Here is a 20,407-nt window from a genome sequence, read left to right as displayed (position 1 = left end):
GTCATTTGTTTTTACATTTCACAGCACTTCATTTTATTGGTTGTAAACATGGGATGGAATAGTTGTACAGGGTACTCAGCGACTAGCTTAGCTTATCTAGAGTACAGTTAGGTCAGAACCTGTGTTGTCTGTGGTGGGTTTGATGTATATTCCTGCCTTTATTACATGCCATGTTGAATACTCCAGATTTAATTTTCTGAAGTTTCTCCTTATTACATTGTTTTATGAGGCTATGCAGCATCCCTTCTTCTTTCATATAAAATAAGAACTTTTATTTCTGTGCTTTGTTGTCTCTCACTACATCTTCACTTTGGTTTCTCAAATTAAAAATATAATGCAAACAACTTGTTCCCAGGAATCTCCTAGTGCTGCTTTGTGAAGTGATTGGAAAAGCCACTGGATATACTCTTCTTTTCAATGATCTCTGCCTCACAGGAAGTGCTTCACTTCTGATCAACACTGCACTACGGGGTTCAGGAGGAACTGATCATGAGGTTACTTTCAGAGATCCAGGCCACACCTTGGTGCACTATTCTACTGAGGTAGATCAACACAGCCCCATTAAGCAGCCAAGTGCTTCTGCACACCATAGGATAACTCAATTCCCTACACTGTCCCCTAAAAAGTTGCCTTAAATGAATCAATTTGGTGAAATAAAATTTGGTCATTTCAAGGTGTTAAGCAAATCATAATAATGAGTGTACAATCTGAGTGTCAATGGGCAAGACTGATCCCATCCACATGCACACTCACACATATTCTTGTGGGAGTCACAGGACATTGACAAGGAAAAACAATTTGGCATCAGAGTTATAAAGCAGTATTGTAATAATTCAGGCCTTTACCTGTGATCATGAGAATGTTTTATGACATGATCAGCTTCTTCAACTACTTACGCTCGGGCTGCGTAGATACTTTAATAGGTTGCGAACTCTGCCCTGGTCCAAAATCATTGTAGGCTATGATCCTAAATGAATAGGTTTCTTCTGGTTTCAAATTTCCAACAGTAAGTTGCAGGTCTCCATACCGGGAGGTATTTAACGCACGCTCCCTGGTTTTAAACAAAGAAAAAGTGAGAATGAGCAGCATAATATCGCGATGCACACCTTAGAACTAAGAGACGCTAGTGTCTCCATCCTATGTTTAGTAGCAAGTTTGATTAAATAGACAACTCTGTACAGTAAAGAAAAGATTAAGGCTTGTAAATAATCACAGGAAGTGTTCTTCCAGATCTATGAAATACCTTTCAGCTATTTGTCAGCACCAGTATTATTGGAACAGTGATGATAATGTTCTGTTATGCTTACCTGAGGCACTTAGCCTTCCCCAGTGAGCATTTTTAAACACTAGTGGGCATTTAAGTAGCCTCTGGGCAATATTCAATACTATTCCTCCTTACACATCATGCTGTGAAAATCTCAGTTGACACTTATACATCTCATGAAAAAGGCTATAGAGGAAATGAACAGTAGAAGAAAATCAGAACACATTTTAAGAAAACAATTAGAAGGCTAGAGTGAATAATAATGAGGGAAACTAAATTTAGAAAAGTAAGGGACATTAAAAATAAGAAAAAGAGATAATGTAAATGTTGGAACTCTAAAATAAAAATAGCGTCAGAAACACACAGAAGATCAGTCAGCATCTGAAAGACAAAAGCTATGGTAATGTTTCTGGTCTGACCCAGTGATTAATATGCCTTTCTCATTTAAGTGCTAACTGATCAACTGTGTACTACAAACATTTCTGGTGTTTATTTTGCAAAAAGTGGGAGCTGCTGTAAATTTTACAAGTGATTATGTTTGTCTCTCCACTCAGAGCAGTTTGTAGGAGTGATACTATGATTCGTGGCAAAGTTCCAATAAATAATTATATTTACTACCTTGTGAAGCTTCCAAGCAATAAAAGGTTACTCCAAGATATGTTACAATGTATAATTGGCCATCTTTAACGACTTATGTGAGATTTCTGTTCTAAAGCAGGGCTAATAACAACTGAAGAAGTCTCCCAATGTAGAACTTGTGAATGAACATTATTTACATTGTTCAACTAGAAAATAATCCCTAACTAGGAATTAATCATCACAAAGAACACAACCTGAAGCCTTTTACATAGAAATGACAGTGTAGTACAGGCAAACTAATTACTGCATTTTTTGTTACTGTTAGCAATGGATTATCGAGGAATTTCTTTTTAGTGTAACCGATCGAGAGCTTCGCAAATAAATTACATAATATTTTCAGCAGAGTCAAATGCAAACGAAATGGGAGAGCAATTGAAAAAGTGGAGATAGGTAGATAAAACTATATTGGCTGTAAGAAAAATGACCAAAAAGCATTGAAACGGGTAAATAGGCAGAGATAAGGGCACAGGGTTTCTTTCAAGCACAATTCCTAGAAATAACAATTTGCACAAGATGAACAAAAAGAGAATGAGACAGACTGGGAGCAGGGTAACAGACTGAAAGAGGCAAAGATATATGAATATAGATGAAGCACACAGTGGTAGGTAGTAAATTAATATTGACTCACTCAAAAACAACAGCAATATGTATTTATATAGCAATTTAATGTAGTAAAACATCCCAAGGCCCTTCACGAAATAAAACAAAATTTGACACTGAGCCACAGAAGGAGATATTAAGGCAGATGACCAAATGCATTATCAAAGAGTTTTAAGACGTTTTAAGAAGTGGCTTAAAGGAAGGAAGAGGGGCACAGAGGTTTAGGGAGTGATTAAAATCAGGCATGTTCTAGAGGTCAGAATTGGAGGCATCCAGAAATCTCGGGGCTGGTGGAGATTACAGAGCTGAGGAGGGCGAGGATGCGGAGGGATTTGAAGGCAAGGATGATAATTTTAAAATTGAGGTGTTGCTTAACTGGCAGCCAAAGTAGGTCAGTGAGCACAGGGGTGACGGGTGAACAGGACTTGGTGCGAGTTAGGAGAGTTTTGGATGACCTCAAGTTTATGGAGGGTAGAATGTGGGAGGCCAGCCATACATGCATTGGAATTGTCAAGTCTAGAGGTAGCAAAGGAATGGATGAGGGTTTCAGCAGCAGATAAGCTGAGAGAGGAGCAGAGTGAGGCAGAGTGAGGCAGAGCAATCTTACAGACATGGGAGAATAGTCTTGGCTTGAGTGGAATATTAAAAAGACAACAAACTGATAGAGCAGACAGATGCACAAAAAAAGTACAAAATTTAAAATAGAAAAAATATCTTGACAGATATTAAGTGATACATTCAGCAAAAGAAACAAATTATTGGAAAAACAGGAAAACATACTGTCTTGGATAGGATAATAACAGAACATAATAATTTTGCACTTTCAATATGTGCAGCAATGACAGTTTTGATGAAACTGTTTAAGGCACATGTCGTGTGCATTTCCATTCCACACCTACCTGTTAACACTTTCCCTGGTGAAGTAAACTGTGTATGTCTGAATACTTCCATGAGTCTCGGCAGGTGGGCGCCAACTGAGTCGCACAAAACGGCTGGAAACCAAGACGGGGACCACATCCCGAGGGGCAGAGGGAAGAACACCGGAGTTTGGTAAGGCTGAGGGTTGAGAAGGAGAGGAACTGGTCAGTGAGGCAGGTAGGCACAGGATTCTAAGTGTGGGAACTGATAGGGTACCCAGGATTTGTGAATGAGTCATGTCATTATTAGGTTGTAAGGAGCACGTTAATGAACAAAGGAGAAAAAAGCAGAGGACGGGAAATAAAAAAATGATAATTTCAAAAATATAAAAAAGAACTTAGCATTCGAAAAGTATATTAAAACTGTTCATCAGGGCAGTCACAACAACCCCTCAGGGAGCAATATATTAAACTGTAATTATGAAGGATGTGAATATGGCAAATGATTATAAACATTCCACATAGTCTGATTTATATATTTTTCATTATTTACTCAATTTCTACTCATTGATTTTTATCTTTATTTTGCCCCTTAAGCTCAGCCTATATGTGCCTCAGAAAACAAGCATCAATTCACCTCATAGGCATCTTGACCATTGTCATCAATGCCACTTTTTGGCTCTTTCCCAAACCCAGATACAATTTTTCCTTCTGAAGTAACTAGGCCCATATTAATGAACCCACTTTTCCTCAACAGCTCCGGCATGAATATCAACCAAGAGTGGGATTGCAATCAGGAATTTGATGCATCCTCTCAAGAGATATGGAGCAGACAAATGGAGATGAAGTGCAGAACTGAATGGCAGAGTAAGCTCGAGGGGCTAAATAGCCTACTCCTGTTCCTTAGTTCCTACATATAGGGTAACCTGTACAGTTTCCTTACAGAAAAAGTAACTGTTCTGACAATAGCTGAAGAAAGCCTCCCTGAAAGTCAGTGCAGATTCAGACCTAATAGGGGAACTAAAGACATGATTTTTGTGATAAGACAGATCCAGGAGAACAAAACATGGGCCTGTATGTTACTTTTGTGGATCTCACCAAGGCATTTGATACAGTCAGCCAGGACGGACCTTTGGAAGATAATAACTAGATTGGGGTACTGTCCATCATTCTCCATCTACTGCACGAAGGCTAGAAAGGTCAAGTCAGGCAGAATGGAGCCCTTTCAGTTAGCTTCCCTATCTCTAATGGTGTTAAGCAAGGGTGTGTATTGGATCAAGAATTGGACTCTTCAGTCACCAATGGCGCAGTGGTTAGCACCGCAGCCTCACAGCTCCAGGGACCCGGGTTCGATTCCGGGTACTGCCTGTGTGGAGTTTGCAAGTTCTCCCTGTGTCTGCGTGGGTTTCCTCCGGGTGCTCCGGTTTCCTCCCACAAGCCAAAAGACTTGCAGGTTGATAGGTAAATTGGCCATTATAAATTGTCACTAGTATAGGTAGGTGGTAGGGAAATATAGGGACAGGTGGGGATGTTTGGTAGGAATATGGGATTAGTGTAGGATTAGTATAAATGGGTGGTTGATGTTCGGCACAGACTCGGTGGGCCGAAGGGCCTGTTTGAGTGCTGTATCTCTAATCTAAAATCTAATCTAATGATCATGCCAACTACTACAGAGACTAGCCTTCGCATGATTTTCACCTGAGAAGAATATGCCATTATCACATATGAGGTAACCTGTACAGTTATCTTATAGAATCAGAAGAAACAGATTTAGCACATTACAACATTTTGCCCAACATTATTACAAACGTGAAACAAATGCCTTCTGAAAAGCATATATCTTCAACTTATCTTCAAATCTATGTTCTTGCATTCTTTTGAAATGTACATTGTCTGAATGAGTAAAATGTGAAAGTAGAATTTCCATACATTTTTAATAAATCAATTGTACAATAAGTATTAGCCGAGAAACAAAGAAGCTGAAATCCATTTATCAGATAACTAGAAACAAAACAACTCTTGGATATCAGCCTACCTCCTTGTTCTTCCTCCCTTTCATCCCCTTCTGTCTCTCCTTCTAAATTAAACCATTGCTAGATTTTCAACATTCCCTCTGACCCCCAATTTTAGCTGCTCAGCACGAACTCTGAGCCTTGACTGGAGAAGAAATGAAAAACAAATCTGCTATCTAGCAGCAACTGGAAGAACCCAATACTAATTGTCAAGAATGCAGCTGTGCTGATGCTTCCCCACCCCTCACCCTTGTTCCCAGTGCAAGACTCTGCTAGGGAATCCCCACACTATGCTAATGGACTCGGGAAGGAAATTTAGATCATTTGCTCTTCATGGGTGTAGCACACATAGAAATTCATAGAACACAGAAACAGGCAACCAGTCTGTGTTGGTGTTTAGCCTCCAAACAAGCAAACAGTTCTAAATCACATTTACTCACCTTCCTCCCATATCCTTCCAACCCCTTTTCCTTCATCAGGGACATGTCACTACTGGCACCCAGTGTAAGGGGAAGATTGGAAAATCAGTCCTAAACATATTTACATCATACATATGCCGAACTGTTATATAATATTGTCTATGGTGAATAATTGTACCTCTTCAGCTTGTCATTGATTCTATTTTTTTTCAGGAATGAATTCCACCACATCTAGGACAGAACTTTCTCAAAATGGTAAAATAGCCACTGATCTTCCATCCAAAGCAATAGTTGCATTCACAGACTAAACATTACTTCTTGATATTCTCAAGATAAGGAGGTGAAACAAAGGTACTATGTGGCAAATTATGATAATGTTTTAATACTAACTATAGCAATATCAATTAGGAATGGTATACTGATATGAGAAGTTAAGGACAAGGAAATTAATAAGGGCTATGAAATGAAATTTCATTTTTCTGTATTAATATAGTTATACCATATATTTGAAGAAAATCTTATTATCCAAACTGATGCTGTATTTAAGAAAAGACTGAATACAAAGTAGAACGTTGCACGGAATTCTTAATAAGTATCCTTACCTTATTGTTTAATTCTACATTTGAGTAATGTAGCCAGTGCAAAGGTTGTTAGATGAATATAAAACTACAAAGGGTGCCAACGTCTGGTATTCTATCCAGAAAAATTTCACCTTCACAGTTCTTCTATTCAAAAACTTGTTAACAATTTGAAGATGCTCAATACTTTGAATTTTGGCTGCCATATTATGGCATCATGTACACAAGTGATGGAATTTTACTGTAGACTTGCTAAAGTCAAAGGACATCCATTTAATAAGTAAGAGATAGCAGATGAGAATTTTTCAAAGGCTATTACACCAAGCTTTAGGAGTTTTGAAGAGACTTTGCAATAGCAGAAGTTATTCTAAATTATCTTACCTATAAGTTGGTTCCCTCCCCTGTAAATGACATTATGGCTGAGTCCCTCTTGACACTGAACACATGTTCTTTGATGAGTGACAAGTGATATGTTGAATGGACCTGCGTGGTCCATGTTTGTAAACAGAGTGTCAAATCAGCCGGTAGAGCCATTTAACAACATGACAGCATCAGGTGAGAGATTTCTGGCACACACAAGGGGTTCCCAGCATTGAGTGCCCTGCGGTACCAGCTGAAGCACAGCATGACCCATTTGAATAGCCTCCGGCTTCTGTAACGTGCCTCCAGTGGCACTATGGATCCAAATTTTGCACCCAGTACTGTTCTCTTTGTACTATTAAGTTATCATATCTGACTCCTGACCTTTAGATGTTGCTGTCCTCTTCCATCTTGGTTTTGGTGAGTCGTATAAAAGGACTCCCTACTGTCCTTTTTAGCTCATTCGACCTATCACCTGTGGCTCCATTGGTAGCACTCTTGCCTTTGAGTCTCCAGGTTCAAGTCCCACTCTGGGGTTTGAGCGTAAAAATCAAGGCTCACACTTCAGTGTAGCATTGAGGAGATGCTGCACTGTCAGAGGTGCTATCTTCCGGGTGCGACATTAAACCGAGGCCCTGACCGCCTGCTTCGGTAGATGTAAAAAAATCCCACAGCACTATTTTGAAGAAGAGCATTGGAGTTCTCCCCAATATTTATCCCCCAATCGCTATCATAAAAACAGATTATTTGGTCATTATCATGTTGCTGTTTGTGGAAGTTTGCTGTGCACTAATTGGCTGCTGCGTTTCCTACGTTACGACAGTGGCTACACTTCAAAAGTATTTCATTGGCTGTAAAGCACTTTGTGACATTGGGTAGTTGTGAAAAGCGCTAAATAAATACAGGTCTTTCTTTCTGACCTGTCTACATCTGAAACATTAACTTCTATCTTTCTTTTGTCAAATGAAAAAGGTGTTAGACCTCTGGTTTGCAGGACCAGCATGTGCAGCAAGAACTAAGATGACCAAATCAACATCATAGAGAAAAAGAACTGGGATTATAGGAGCAGAGACCCCTGTCAACCACTGGCAGGAACCTTATGATTAACATGTTAGGCGCTCCTGGAGTTACTGTGTGTAATATCGTAATCACCCAAGCCATTTTTCATTTTATCTGGAGATACAAAATGGGCCAGGTCCAAAGAGGCACCGCAGCTAATCTTACCCTTCCACCTGAAACAAGCATGGAATCAGTGGAGTGATAAAACTGACTTCCCTTTGGTGCTGGCATGAGGCCTGAGCAACATGGATGGAATAGTCTGCATCAGTGGCCTCAGATGAAAGAGCGGAGAAACAGAATCAGTGAGCATTTCCACTGCTAGTTCCTAACCAGTCACCGTTCTAAAAACACAGGTTCGCGTCTGTAATACCTCACCCATTGGATTTCACCATCTAGTCTTACGTGTTAAGAATGATTGTTTTCTTGTGAGGTAATGCAGAGTTACTGGCACTTGTGAACCTTGCCCAGTTTGAATATACCTAATATGTGGAACAGTACATCAAATGCCTCCAGGACCGGACAGGTGAAATGGCAGGACGGAAATGGGGAGCCAAAAGTTTATAATTAATTTTGCAGCAACTTGAGCTCTTCAAAGCCAAAGTGCAGAATCGCATTATTACTACTCCTAAAACTGGTGATACCACCAGCCAAAGATTAAAAATAATAAATTAGAATTCTATTTTCAAAACTCACCAATGGAATAAGTACATATATTAATAATTAGACATTTTATTTGTTTGCAATTCTTTTTAATTGATCTATGCTGTGTTCTTTATTGAAAATCAAGCCACCATATGCAGTCAGAAGCAATTAATGGTAATCATGCACTCCAGCAGAGAAAGGGTCAGCTGCATTAAGTTTTATCTGTTTCATATACACATCTCATACTGTGCATACCAATAATAAACTTGATACCAGCCAAGAGACACACTGTTCAAGCCAAACACGTTGGTGAAAAGATTATGACAGACCAAGAAGTACAATCAAACTTGACATATATAGAAAGGAATTCAACAAAGACCTATACTGTTGACTATACAATATTGTGTTCTTTAACAGATTAGAACACCAGAATTGTGAGGAACAGGTAAAATCCATTTTGTCCAATAAATTTGACCTTTCTTCATAAACAATATCGAAAGGATTCCATTTATTTCATGCCTTTCATGACCTCAGGATGTCCCAAAGTGTTTCACAGCTAATGGAGTACTTTTGAAGAGTAGCCAGTGTTGTAATGTCGGAAACGCGGGAGCCACCTTGCACACAGTAAGGTCCCACAAATCCACAAATGTGATAAATCTGGGAAAGAAAAAGATTTTCAAACCTATCCTAGTGCTGATGGCTAGAGATGTGCAAAAGTAAAAAGACCAAATAATGAGTAAATATGTAATCAATATCAAAATATTCCTAAAATAATAGAAGTCGAAACATAGAAACAGGCAATTAGGCCCAACAAGTCCACTGTTGGTATTGATGGTTACATTTGCTCACCCTATTCAGGTATTAATAAGTTCAGATTTGTGTTCTGCCTGAGGTTAAAGACACCCTTGGATCAGTCACTGCTACATCCTGCTGCGGGCTACAATCTGACCCACCAGCTGTGCTACTCAAACGATCTTCTCTGTTACCAAGTAACAGCTAATATTAAACAATCACTGTGACCTGCTTTGTGTGTGGAGAAGTGTATTTTCCCAACTAAACACCCCTTCCACAAAAGAGAATGATTACGTTGTATCTCTAGATTCTCTAGGAAGGTGCTTTCTGACAACAAAATGACAACAATAATTGTCAAGAGATCCTGCCCTTTTCTCTAATTGCAGTCCTGTATGTACCACCATTATGAGCCAAACTAGTCATAATAGATTACTCTATTCACACAGAACACAATAATTCCCATGATTAGCCCACTCCAGAATCATCTGCAGCCTCTGATCTAATGCAGATAATCATTACTTAAGTGATGGGTAAGTAGGTTTCCAACCTGATATAACAATGTCAACTCTAGTGCCAAACTTAGTGTATTTAATGCAATCTGGAGGCAACAGGATAGTCACGCAGGCTGAAAACAATATTTAATTCTTCCAGTTTTATATTTCTTCTTCTGAACAATGTGTTGACTCGTGCTGTTATTATCAACTGTCCTCCAGTACCTCACCTCAATCGTTGTTATGTGTGATGTAAGAGATGGCTAAAGTAGATTAAGTGGTATGGAATTAGGGAGAGGATACCAAACTGAATTAAAAATTAGTTAGATGGAAGAAAACAGAGAGTAGTTTAGGACAGTTTGTCAGAGTGGTTGGAAATAGTACTGGTGTCCCCCAGTATTCACTTCTGTAGCCACAACTGTTCAATGTGTAGATCAATGACTTGGATGTTAGCCTCGAAGGAATGCTGTCAAAATCTGCAGACGATACCAAAATAGGATGTACAGTTAATGTTTGAGAAGGGCGGCACAGTGGCGCAGTGGTTAGCACCGCAGCTCACAGCTCCAGCAACCTGGGGTCGGTTCTGGGTACTGCCTGTGTGGAGTTTGCATGTTCTCCCTGTGACCGCGTGGGTTTCCTCCCCCATGCCAAAGACGTGCAGGTTGATAGATAAATTGGCCATTGTTTAAAAACAAAATTGCCCCTAGTGTAGGTAGGTGGTAGGAGAATTGTGGGGATGTGAGAGGGAATATGGGATTAATGTAGGATTAGTATAAACTGGTCGGTGTGGGCCAAAGGGCCTGTTTCGGTGCTGTATCTCTCTATGACTCTAATACCAAAGAAATATGGATAAGATGGAGAAAAGAGCTAAAAAGTAGCAGATGCAACTCATTGCCAGTAAGTTTTTAGGTGGCTGCATTGGAAAAATAAACTACTGCCGTAATTATACTCTGAATGGAATCAAGCTCAGTGTTATACAGGAGCAGGTAATTTTGGGTGGTATTATTCTAACTAAAAGCATGCTCTCATGCCAACATTTCTGTCTTTGGCCTGTGCCAGTGTTCCAGTGAACATCAATGCAAGCTCAAGGAGCAGCACCTGATGTTTTGATTAGGCACCCTACAGCCTTGCAGACTGAACAGTGAGTTCAATAATTTCAGAGTGTGACTGGCTTTTTTTTAAATATTTTATTTTTTAACCATGTGCCTGCTTTTCATGCAGTCAGAGCTGCTCATTATTCCACTATGAACAGTCTCTCTGGACTAATGCTTTGTCTTTCACCACAAGCATTAACACGCACTTTGCCTCTGTCCCTAAACAGTTTTGTTATTTAATCTCTCCTGCCCTATCAAACACCTTCCCCTTTGTTCTCTCCCCTACCCCCTCCCCTTCACTTGCTTAAAAGCTAATTTTTTTCTAACCTTTGCCAGTTCTGATGAAAGATCACAGACCTGAAACATTAACTTTGCTTCTCTCTCCACAGATGCTGCCAGACCTGCTGAGTATTTCCAGCACTTTTTGTTTTTGTTTCAGATTTCCAGCATCTGCAATAATTTGATTTTATAATATTAGATTGGATATGTAGATGATGGAAAAGGGTCTAAAGAGGTATGAGAACAGATTGATAAAGGTGATTAAGACTATTGCACACAAGGCAGGTAAATGCCAACATGGGTTTGTTGAGCAGAATGGACTGTTTACATATTTATATGTCTATGTATTTACAAATATAAGAAGGATATCAAAGTATAAATCGAAGAAACGTTCGGCATCTGTACAACTTGTTAACTCGTTAACAGAGTCCTGTTGAGCGCCACCATCTGTTTATAGCCCTTAGTGCCGACACCAAGATAATGTGGAATGAATTGGTATTTTTACCTTTCTTCAATGACATCAAAATCTAAATAGTACCCCTTCAGAATTCATAACTGTTTCATATGGAAGTGAGTTCCTCTGACCTTCCTGGTGGCTACAGCAACAACTGAAATCATTTGAAAGTGGACCTATCAAACTTCAGCACTTGCAGATTACAGTCCACAACGTTTTATTTGTGCTGTGTTGACGGAGAGAATCAAAACACTTTAACGCATCATGGCACATTTGCAGTTGAGCATCCAGCGCATGGCAAAGATGTTGAGTGGCACTACTACCGTGTTAAATGGAATAGATTCAAAACAGATGTAGAAGTTCAAACTGGGAATCTATGAGGCATTGTGGGTCATTAGCAGCAGCAGAATTGTATTCAACCACAATCTGTAACCTCATTGACTGGCATATCCCCCACGCTACCATTACCATCAAGCCAAGGGATCAACCCTGGTTCAATGGGGAGTGCAGGAGAGCAGGCCGGGAGCAGCACCAGGCACACCTAAAAATGAGGTGTCAGCATGGTGAAGCTACAACACGGGACTACTTGCATGCCAAACAGCGGAAGCAGCATGTGATAGACAGTGCTAAGTGATCCCCTGACCAACGGATCAGACCTAAGCTTTGAAGTCCTGCCACATCCAGTCGTGAATGGTAGTGGACAATTAACAAACTAACAGTACGAGGAAGGGAGGGGAGGCAGTGGCGTACTGGTATTGTCACTGGACTAGTAACCCAGAGACCCAGGTATTGCTCTGGGGACATGGGTTCGAATCCCACCACAGCAGAAGGTGGAATTTGAATTCAATTAATAAATCTGGAATTAAAAAGCTAATCTAATGATGGCCATGAAACCAATATCGATTGTTGTAAAAACCCATCTGGTTCACTAATGTCCTTTAGAGCAGGAAATCTGCTGTCCTTACCTGGTCTGGCCTGCAGGTGACTCCAGATCCACAGCAATATGGTTGACTCTTACATGCCCTTGAAATGGCCTAGCAAGCCACTCAGTTCAAGAGCAATTAGGGATGGGCAATAAATGCTGGCCTGGCCTGCGACGCCCACATCCCATGAATGAATTTTAAAAAAAAACAGTAGGAGGAGCAGACACCACAAATATCCCCATCCTCAATGATGGAGGAGCCCAGCACAGCAGTACAAAATAAAAGGCTGAAGCATTTGCAACAATCTTCAGCCAGAAGTGCCGAATGGATGATCCATCTTGGTCTCCTCCTGAGGTCCCCAGCATCACAGGTCCCAGTCTTCAGCCAATTCGATTCAGTCCATGTGATATCAAGAAATGACTGAAGGCACTGGATACTGCAAAGGCTGTGGGCTCTGACAATATTCTGGCTGTGATACTGAAGACCTGTGCTCCAGAACTAGCTGCGCCCATAGGCAAGCTGTTCCAATCCAGCTATAACACTGGCATTTACCTGACAATGTGAAAAATTGCCCAGGTGTGTCCTACCCACAAAAAGCAGGGCAAATCCAACCCGGACAATTACCGCCCTGTCAGTCTACTCTTGATCATCAGAAAAGTGATGGAAGGTGCCATCGACAGTGCCATCAAGCAGCACTTAGACAGCAATAACCTGGTCACGGATGCTCAGTTTAGGTTCCACCAGGGCCACTCAGCTCCTGACCTTATTACAGCCTTGGTCCGAACATGGACAAAAGAGCTGAACTCAAGAGGTGAGGTTAGAGTGACTGCCTTTGACATCAAGGCAGCATTTGACTGAGTATGATATCAAGAAGCCCTGGAAAAATTGAAGTTGATGGGAATTAGGGGGGAAAACTGCCACTGGTTGGAGTCATATCTAGCGCAAAGGAAAATGGTTGTGGTTGTTGGAGGTCAATCATCTCGGTCCCAGGACATAACTGCAGAAGTTCCTCAGGGTAGTGTCATAGGCTCAACCATCTTCAGCTGCTTCATCAATGACCTTCCTTCCATCATAAGGTCGGAAGTGGGGTTGTTTGCTGATGATTGTACGAAGCTCAGCAGCATTCGCAATTCCTCAGATACTGAAGCAGTCCATGTCCATATGCAGAAAGACCTGGATAACATTTAGGTTTGGGCTGATAAGTGGCAATAACATTCATGCCACAAGAATTCCAGGCAACGAGCATCTCCAGCAAGAGAGAATCTAACCAGCTCTCCTTGGCATTCAATGGCATTACCAATGCTGAATCCCCCACTAGCAACATCACAAGAACAACTCCAAGCCTGCGCCGATCTTGATGTCTGCCGAAACTAACACCTTCTGCACTTCCGGGGTCCGTATCCCTCTATTCCCATCCTATTCATGTATTTGTCAAGATGCCTCTTAAACATCGCTATCGTACCTGCTTCCACCACCTCCCCTGGCAACAAGTTCCAGGCACTCACCACCCTCTGTGTTAAGAACTTGCCTCGCGCATCCCCTCTAAACTTTGCCCCTCGCACCTTAAACCAGGAGGCAATACCTACATAACATGGTGTCCAGACAGAAGCTCAGCTTTCTTTGCCTGTCAGAAGAGCAGTGCATCTGCAGGCTGAGATTGTCACATCAGGTGGTCACAGACATCTGCAGCTTCAAAGAACAAAGAACAGTACAGCACAGGAACAGGCCATTCGGCCCTCCAAGCCAGCGCCGATCTTGATGCCTGCCTAAACTAACACCTTCTGCACTTCCGGGGCCCATATCCCTCTATTCCCTTCCTATTCATGTATTTGTCAAGATGTCTCTTAAACATCGCTAGCGTATCTGCTTCCACCACCTCCCCTGGCAGCAGGTTCCAGGCACTCACCACCCTCTGTGTAAAAAACATGCCTCACACATCCCCTCTAAACTTTGCCCCTCGCACCTTAAACCTATGTCCCCTAGTAACTGATTCTTCCACCCTGGGAAAAAGCTTCTGACTATCCACTCTGTCCATGCCGCTCATATCTTTGTAAACCTCTATCATGTTGCCACTCCACCTCCGTCATTCCAGTGAAAACAATGCGAGTTTTTCCAACCTCTCCTCATAGCTAATGCCCTCCAGACCAGGCAACATCCTGGTAAACCTCCTCTGTACCCTCTCCAAAGCCTCCACATCCTTCTGGTAGTGTGGCGACCAGAATTGCACGCAATATTCTAAGTGTGGCCTAACTAAGGTTCTGTACAGCTGCAACATGACTTGCCAATTTTTATACTCTATGCCCCGACCGATGAAGGCAAGCATGCCGTATGCCTTCTTTACTACCTTATCCACCTGCGTTGCCACTTTCAGTGACCTGTGGACCTGTACGCCCAGATCTCTCTGCCTGTCAATACTCCTAAGGGTTCTGCCATTTACTGTATACTTCCCACCTGCATTAGACCTTCCAAAATGCATTGCCTCACATTTGTCTGGATTAAACTTCATCTGCCATTTCTCCGCCCAAGTCTCCAACTGATCCATATCCTGCTGTATCCTCTGACAATCCTCATCACTATCCGCAACTCCACCAACCTTTGTGTCGTCCGCAAACTTACTAATCAGACCAGCTACATTTTCCTCCAAATCATTTATATATACTACAAACAGCAAAGGTCCCAGCACTGATTCATGCGGAACACCTCTTGTCACATCTCTCCATTCAGAAAAGCACCCTTCCACTGCTACCCTCTGTCTTCTATGACCGAGCCAGTTCTGTATCCATCTTGCCAGCTCCCCTCTGATCCCGTGTGACTTCACCTTTTGTACCAGTCTGCCATGAGGGACCTTGTCAAAGGCTTTACTGAAGTCCATATAGATAACATCCACTGCCCTTCCTTCATCAATCATCTTCGTCACTTCCTCAAAAAACTCAATCAAATCAGTGAGACACGACCTCCCCTTTACAAAACCATGCTGCCTCTTGCTAATAAGTCCATTTGTTTCCAAATGGGAGTAAATCCTGTCCCGAAGAATCCTCTCTAATAATTTCCCTACCACTGACGTAAGGCTCACCAGCCTATAATTTCCTGGATTATCCTTGCTACCCTTCTTAAACAAAGGAACAACATTGGCTATTCTTCAGTCCTCTGGGACCTCACCTGTAGCCAATAAGAATGCAAAGATAATTTCCTCACTCTTTTAGCCCCTAGGTTACTGCCTATTTCTGGTATGGAAATTGTGTCTTCTACTGTGAAGATAAACACAAAATATCCTTTTGGTCAGCTATGTGGCCTGGTCAAATCTAGACCTCCTTTGTTATCTCTTGCCCCACCCCCACCTCACTTGCTTATAACCTGTGACTTTTCTAATATTTGTCAGTTCCGAAGAAGGGTCACTAACCCGAAACGTTAACTCTGCTTCTCTTTTCACAGATGCTGCCAGACCTGCTGAGTGGTTCCAGCATTTCTTGTTTTTATTACAAAATATCGTTCAATGCCTCTGCCATTTCCTCATTCCCCATGATGATTCCTCCCGTCTCTGTCTCTAAGGGACCAATGTCTACTTTAGCTACTCTTCCTTTTTATGTACTTATAAAAGCTTTTACAATCTGTTTTTATATTGCTGGATAGTTTACTCTCATCCTATTTTTTCCCTTTTTCAACTTTTCGGTGGCCCTTTGCACACTTCCAATCCTCAGACTTGCTACCATTTTTTACAACATTGTCAGCCTCTTCTTTTAGTCTAATACTCTCCTTAACTTCCTGAGTGAGCCACGGATGGGTTTTTCTGGACGTGTTTTTGTTTTTGTGCGGAATGTACTTTTGTTGAACCCTTTGAATTGTTTCTTTAAATGTTTCCCACTGTTCATTTACCGCCATACTTTCCAGTCTATTTATCCAATTAACCTTAGCCATTTCTCCCTTCATACCTTCGTAATTGGCTTTGTTTAAGTTTAAGATTATTGTTTGTGATTGAAATTCAATGGTATTATGATCACTATTTCCTAGTGGATCTTTTACCGTGACATTGCTTATTAACCCTGCTTCATTACTCAATAATGATCACAGAATCATGAGATCACAGAATCATAGAATCACAGAATTGTTACTGCGCAGAAGGAGGCCACTTGGCCCATCGTGTCCGCACTGGCTCTCTGAAAGAGAAATTCCATCAGCCCCATTCCCTTGCCTTCTCCCCATAACCCTGCACATTCTTCCTTTTTATATAACTGTCTAGTTTCCTTCTGAATGCTTCGATTGAATCTGCCTCCACCACATTCTCAGGCAGCACATTCCAGGTCTTAACTACTCGCTGCATGAAAAAGTTTTTCCTCATGTCACTTTTGCTTCTCTTACCAAATACTTTAATTCTGTGCTCTCTCATTCTCGATCCTTTCACAAATGGGAATAGTTTCTCTCTCTCTACTCTGTCCAGACTTCATGATTTTGAATACCTTTATCAAATCACCTCTCAGCCTTCTCTTCTCCAAGGAAAACAGTCCTAACTTCTCCAATCTATCTTCATAACTGACATTCCTCATCCCGGGAACCATTCTCTTGAATATCTTCTGCACATAAGAGAAATTGGAGCAGGAGTAGGCTATTCCGTCTCCCAAGCCTGCCCTGCAATTCAATAAGATCATGGCTGATCTGCCCCAGACCTCAACTCCTCTTTTGTGCCAGCTCCTCATAGCCCTCAACGCCCCTCTTTAAATACTTTCAGTGATCTAGCCTCCACAACTCTTTGGTGTACATAACTTTCTCCAATGCCCTCACATCTTTCTTCAAGTGCGGCACCCATAATTGGCTAAACTAGTGTCTTATAAAAGTTCAACATAATTTCCTTGCTCTTGTACTCTATGCCCCTATTAATAAAGCCCAGGATACTGTATGCTTTATTAACTGCTCTCTCAACCTGTCCTACCACCTTTAATGACTTATGCATATATATACACCTAGGTGCCTCTGTTCCTGCACCCCCTTTAGAATTGTACCCTTTATTCTATATTGTCTCTCCATGTTCTTCCTACCAAAATGAATCACCTCACATTTCACTGCGTTAAACTTCATCCGATACCTGTCTGCCCATTCCACCAACTTGTCTATGTCCTTTTGATGTTCGACACTATCCTCCTCACAGTTCACAATGCTTCCAAGTTTTGTATCATCTGCAAACTTTGAAATTGTGCTCTGTACACCAAGGTCTAGGTCATTAAAATATATGTCAGGAAAAGCAAGGGTCCCAACACTGATCCCTGGGGAACTTCACTACAAACCTTCCTCCAGTCCAAAAAACATCCATTAACCGCTATTCTTAGTTTCCTGTCACTCAACCAATTTCTTATCCAGAGATCTAAGATAGCTTTACCCCTAGTTGGTTCCACAACATATTGCTCCAAGAAACTGTCATGAAAGCATTCTACAAATTCATCTTTTAGACCACTTTTGCCAATTTGATTATGCAGATTACAGTTCCCCACAATTCATACATTACCTTTTTTACATGCTCCAATAATCTCCTGTTTACTGTTCTGTCCAATCATATAACTACTGTTAGGGGGCCTGTAAATTACTCCCACCAGTATTTTCTGACTCCTGCTGTTCCAAATTTCCACCCAAACTTATTATACTTCATGATCTTCTGAGGCCAGATCCCTTCTTATTAATATCCTTATGCCATCCTTTACTATCAGGGCTACCCCTCCTCCTTTGCTATTCTGTCTGTCTGTCCGAAATATTGTGTACCCTGGAATATTTATTTCTCAACCTTGATCTCCTTGTAAGCAAGTCTTGGTAATGGCAATTGGATCTAGATCATTTACCTCTACTCGTGCCACTAGTTCATCTATCTGATTACAGATGCTTTGTGTATTCCGATAAAGGAACTACAATTTCACTTTTTTTACCTCTATTCCCTGCAATGACTTTATTTGCCAATGTACAATTTCTGCTAAACTCTCTGCCTTTTCCCTTACCATTCTATTGAGAGTTACCCACATCACTATCCTGCTCTGATGCCGTGAACTCTCTCTTTGGATTTCTAAATTTCCTTTTACCCAAACCCTCCCCCCACCCTCTGTTAGTTTAAAGCCCTGTCCACAGCCCTATTTATGTGATTGGCCAGGATACTTGTTCCAGCCCGGTTCAAATGAAGCCCATCCCAACAGAATAGCTCCCTCTTCCCTGAATACTGATGCCATGGACACAAGAATCAAAACCCCTTCTTCCCACACCACTCTTTGAGCCACGCATTTAGTTCTCTCATCTGCTTCAACCAGCCCTGGGGATTACCATTGACCAGAAACGTAACTGGACCAGCCATATAAATACTGTGGCTACAAGAGTAGGTCAGAGAGTGGGAATTCTGAGGCGAGTAATTTACCTCCTGACTCCCCAAAGCCTGTCCACCATCTACAAGGCACAAGTCAGGAGTGTGATGGAATACTCTCCACTTGTCTGGATGGGTGCAGTTCTGACAACACTCAAGAAGCTCAACACCATCCAGGACAAAGCAGTCTGTTTGATTGGCATCCCATCCACCAATTTAAACATTCTCTCCTAGATGGACTGCAGCGGTTTAAGAAGTTGGCTCACCACAGCCTTCTCAAGGGCAATTAGAAATGGACAACAACTGCTGGCCTTACCAGCGATGCTCACATCCCATGAAAGAATAAAAAAAAATGCATCTCTCCTGAATGCCTAGCGTGTTGCCATTGAGGCATTCGGGTTCACATGGAGAGCCTTGATTCGAGCTTTGGCTGTTACACAGATCAATTAGGATGTTGAAATAGAGCCCAATGTCACGGCCAAGCTTGGAATGGGCATGGATGACGTTGCTGTCTCAGGATGATAACATATTCACACCCTTCCACCACCTTCACACAGTTAGCCACTTGGAAGAAAATGTCATACTGCCCCTTGTAGCTACCAATGAGGCCTAGGCTTAGTTATGCCATTTCAGATCACTGTTCACAGCCATCTCAGTCTCAAAGACTATCAAAGACACACTGCTGTCAGACAACTCACTAGCGATAGTCAGTGCTGCAGCAGATAGAAAAAGTATTAGATTAGGTGCCAGAACATATCAGTCACATTATCTCACAAGATACCATTAAGAAAGACTCCCAGATCACATTTAGGGGAATAAAACGTTTTTGTACTTCAGTTATACTGCGTCCAGAGAGTGTTCCTATCATGGTATTAGGCTTTGTATCATCAGGTTACTTCGGTTGTGGGTAAAATGTTGGAAAAGGTTATAAGAGATAGGATTTATTCTTTCTTTTCTTTCTTTTGGGCCTCCTTATCTCGAGAGACAATGGATACGCGCCTGGAGGTGGTCAGTGGTTTGTGAAGCAGCGCCTGGAGTGGCTATAAAGGCCAATTCTGGAGTGACAGGCTCTTCCACAGGTGCTGCAGAGAAATTTGTTTGTTGGGGCTGTTGCACAGTTGGCTCTCCCCTTGCGCCTCTGTCTTTTTTCCTGCCAACTACTAAGTCTCTTCGACTCGCCACAATTTAGCCCTGTCTTTATGGCTGCCCGCCAGCTCTGGCGAATGCTGGCAACTGACTCCCACGACTTGTGATCAATGTCACACGATTTCATGTCGCGTTTGCAGACGTCTTTATAACGGAGACATGGACGGCCGGTGGGTCTGATACCAGTGGCGAGCTCGCTGTACAATGTGTCTTTGGGGATCCTGCCATCTTCCATGCGGCTCACATGGCCAAGCCATCTCAAGCGCCGCTGACTCAGTAGTGTGTATAAGCTGGGGGTGTTGGCCGCTTCAAGGACTTCTGTGTTGGAGATATAGTCCTGCCACCTGATGCCAAGTATTCTCCGAAGGCAGCGAAGATGGAATGAATTGAGACGTCGCTCTTGGCTGGCATACGTTGTCCAGGCCTCGCTGCCGTAGAGCAAGGTACTGAGGACACAGGCCTGATACACT

At 41.8% G+C, this 20,407-nt stretch overlaps 1 protein-coding gene across 1 annotated transcript in view; it reads right to left on the bottom strand.

Moving 5' to 3' along the window:
- Nucleotides 1-20,407, bottom strand: part of dcc (DCC netrin 1 receptor) — a 1,023,267-nt gene that overhangs the window by 325,055 nt on the left and 677,805 nt on the right. The window contains exons 10-11 of the mRNA XM_068054526.1: nucleotides 3,403-3,559; nucleotides 897-1,051 (exon numbers count right to left, since the gene is read on the bottom strand). Of these exons, the coding sequence (XP_067910627.1) occupies nucleotides 897-1,051; nucleotides 3,403-3,559 (312 nt within the window). The remainder of the gene's footprint in view (nucleotides 1-896; nucleotides 1,052-3,402; nucleotides 3,560-20,407) is intronic.

The sequence above is a fragment of the Heterodontus francisci genome, chromosome 1, assembly GCF_036365525.1.
Source record: "Heterodontus francisci isolate sHetFra1 chromosome 1, sHetFra1.hap1, whole genome shotgun sequence".
Classification (NCBI taxonomy): Eukaryota; Metazoa; Chordata; class Chondrichthyes; order Heterodontiformes; family Heterodontidae; genus Heterodontus; species Heterodontus francisci.
Note: the sequence above shows the minus strand (reverse complement) of the source record. Positions and strands in the feature narration are given on the sequence as shown.